The 3,526-nt window shown below is 40.7% G+C and overlaps 1 protein-coding gene across 1 annotated transcript; it reads right to left on the reverse strand.

The window, feature by feature from the left end:
• Positions 1-1,342: 1,342 nt before the first annotated feature.
• On the reverse strand, positions 1,343-3,219 carry LOC147863051 (UDP-glycosyltransferase 76E11-like). Its single transcript, XM_087320696.1, has 2 exons — positions 2,631-3,219; positions 1,343-2,451 (listed from the first exon to the last, which is right to left on the reverse strand). The coding sequence occupies exons 1-2, from the start codon at positions 3,187-3,189 to the stop codon at positions 1,523-1,525; spliced, it is 1,488 nt and encodes a 495-aa protein (XP_087176822.1). The 5' UTR covers positions 3,190-3,219; the 3' UTR covers positions 1,343-1,522.
• Positions 3,220-3,526: the final 307 nt, after the last annotated feature.

The following is a 3,526-nucleotide window of genomic DNA, read 5'->3' on the forward strand; positions in this document are numbered from 1 at the left end:
TGTATAAGAAGTTATATTACATAGTGGATTGGTTAGGTGAACTTATGGTAAATTTTCTATTTCTCAATACATGTCGCAAAGTCTCTTTTATGTAAATAGAAATGAATTAGATTTGTAGAATGGATGTTGCGCGACAAGAAATACTCTCGACTAATCGTTACCATCATCCCCTTATAGCTTTTTTTTATGAAACAAGATTTTGAACTAATATATAGATACGATAATAAACCTCTTTCTTCTAATATTATAGAATTACTCTAGTCAACATGTTATCATTCTATTCATGATAATCATTATATAGTATTCCACGTAATTATTGCAAAATTTCACATGCTACCCAAGTGGTGACAATGCAAACCATTTTGGTTTAACGTTAACATTTCATTGAAGCTCTTGAAACCGCTCCTATTCTTCTTATATATACATGAAGATTCGTTCCAAGTTTAGTATTGTTGTTAGTTTCAGCCTTGAGATTACCAATAAGAGTCTACTCTTATTTATCATTCTATCAATTTTGAGAAACCCACATTGAACAAACCCTAGATTCTCAAATTAAACTCCCTTCCTTACATGCTTTGGATAAGGGTGAGACCTACATCTAAAGTAATCTCTCTTTTAATGAAACTTAACCAAGTCCAAATCTTTACAAAATACACCCTTCATGTGGACAATTCAATGATCAAAAGGTATCATCACAATGACGAGATTTATTCTTCCAACTAGGGGAGAAAAGGTGAAGTGGACTTGACCAAACGCTCAATATGCGACCACTTGGAGAAATTCAAGTTTAAAGATAGCGGCTTAGTCCTTGATGCCCTCATAACCATACCAAAAGCCCCTTATCAAACCTGAGAATGGCGATAGTATACTGGATATAATCTCTACCCCAAATGTCAAAACATGGACATATTTCATTGATAAAATATGAGTCCTATCAATATTTATACTTATGCAATGTCTTGGACGTACTATTTTCTTTAGAGACAATTTGAATACTAAATAAGATCAAAGTTGACATAATTTGAGTCAATTGAAATCAAACAGAAAATTTAATTTGGTACCATAATTATTCCTATAGGGACATATTTGTTACCATAATAAATTGGACATCATTAGGACAAGTTTGGGCTCAAATTTGTGTTCTTAATGTTAGACATCCCATGGCATCAATAGACTTTCGTAAGAGGGGGTCGATAAAGGCTTTTCAATGGATGCTACCAAATTAGAGAGGCGTACCATTTTTCTCTAAGAACTTAATAAGTAGATTGTATCAAAACAATAGGGTATAGGACTTTCGTTTGAGAAATGACTCTACATTAATTACTAGTAAAAGAAAACCATATAACTTTTTGTCTAAATACTTTATTGATATCATATTTGTGCAATGGTTGTACATGTTGGAAACAAAGTTTGTCGATCATCCAAACATTCACCATCTTCTGTCATAGAGTCAAATGTACGAGAGAGACAATAATCCTGTATGATGAGATCCCAACACTCTTTATTTTTTGAAAGTCTTTTTTTAACTCTTTAACATTTCATGACATGTCTTTTTCAAGTCTTGTACCAAGGACTCAAGATAGCACCGAGAAGATCCACTGTCTTGCACAGATTGCGAGACGACTTCCTTGAGACCAAGGGTTCTCTTTTTAATCTCCCTTCCAATGTCCCCCTGCATTAATTCACGGACCGCCCTTTGTATATCAACAGCTTTCACTAAACTATCGTACTCCATCACGAGGTCCAAGCCAACTCTCCACTCATCGACCAATATCCTAGCGTTCAGTCTTTGCTCCGCGATCTGTGGCCAACAAAGCATAGGAACACATGCGGTCGAGAGGTTCTCGGTTATCGAGTTCCATCCGCAATGAGTGAGGAAACCGCCGATGGACGGGTGAGACAAGACATGGAGCTGAGGGGCCCATGAGATGATAAGGCCGCGTCCTTTGGTTCTCTCCACGAAGTCTTCTGGGAGCACTCTTGACCACGGGTGCTGCCCATGGGATTGGACAACCGAATTGGATCGGACAACCCATAGGAACGGCTGCTCACTCGCGTCCAGACCATGGGCCAGCTCTTTCACTTGTTGGGTACTGAAGTTTGCCAAGCTTCCGAAAGATACAAAGATAACTGAAGAAGGGAGGGCAGTGTCAAGCCATGCAAGGCACTCTCTGTCTTCTGTCCAGAAATCAATGGTGGTGTCTCTGGCTCTAGTGGTCAGTGGAGACATGAGCAACATAGGGCCAATGGGATAGACCGGGACCTTCTGGCTTACGGCATCCACACACTTCTGCTTGAGCTCGTATACCGTGTTCACGATTACTCCGGCCGCTCTCGACATATTCTTCTTCAAATCCAGTGCCAAGGAGGGGTACATCCGAACGGATTCGGGGAGATCGGCTGCTCGGAGAGGGAGAATGCCAGGAAGGAAATCCACTATCTGTTGTGGGTCTAATCAATGAAAAAAAATTAGTAAACAAAAGGTGAGGAAACCTAAGTTGATGTGTAGGACTTGATGTTTGGGACCCTAAACCCTAAATACCTAGCCAAATCCTACGGATTCCGATCCTAGGTAATATATATAATTGCAATTTGAATGGATTTCCAAAAGAAGAATTGAAACTTTATACCGGACATTGGCGAGGCGCCATTGGCAATGAGTTCATCGATGTGAGAAATGGCGGACAAAGTATGGGAGTTACTGGTAAACATGGAGAAGACTGGGATATGGAATTGAAGGGCAACCTCAGTGACCCATGAGACGAAGAAATCAGCGATGATACACGTGACGCTGCCACCAAGACTCGAAGAAGAAGAACGGAGGAGAGCTTCGAAGCCGGGACGCATGCTTCGCATGACCTCAAAGTGTGGGTAGAGGGAGGAGCTATCACCAAATGGCTTTTGGCCTGCTTCCTCCAAGGACATGCTCGGGATCGAGACATATTGAATAGCTCGCGGCCGCACCAATGGCTTGTCAACTTCTTCTTCTTCTTCTTCATGTTTCTCTTGAATCTGGGGACCTGATGGATTGGGGCCAAAGCTAGGTATAGGGTTACAGAGTGTGGCTGCAAGCTGTTCAGTTACCACGAAGGTGAAGGTGAAGCCATGAGGAATGAGAAGATTAGCCATGGTGACACAAGGATTGATGTGGCCTAATGCAGGGACGGTTAACAACACAATGTTGGGCATGATTGCAATACCTCTCCCCCCCCCCCTTCTCTCTCTGTGATAGGATGGGAGTATGGAAATCAAAATGCTATAATTTGTAGCATTCTGCACACAATCTGCACATATATCTATATGCATATAATTCCTGATTGGTAGTGCAAGGCTCAAGCTTACTCATCATCACCCCACGATTTGGAACGTGTAGATCTATTTCTGTATTTAGGGTCCAGGGACTGTGTCATCGTCAAAGAGAGAATCTCAGGTCCCCTTGGAACTCTCAAATTTTTATATTATTGTATGTGAACTCATCCATTTATGAAACATAAGAGCAAAAATGTAAGTAAATTCTTGTCATGTT

Source organism: Azolla caroliniana, unplaced genomic scaffold, assembly GCF_043228905.1.
Source record: "Azolla caroliniana isolate FFs.n. ecotype wild unplaced genomic scaffold, voAzoCaro1.0.p SCAF_6, whole genome shotgun sequence".
Taxonomy (NCBI): Eukaryota; Viridiplantae; Streptophyta; class Polypodiopsida; order Salviniales; family Salviniaceae; genus Azolla; species Azolla caroliniana.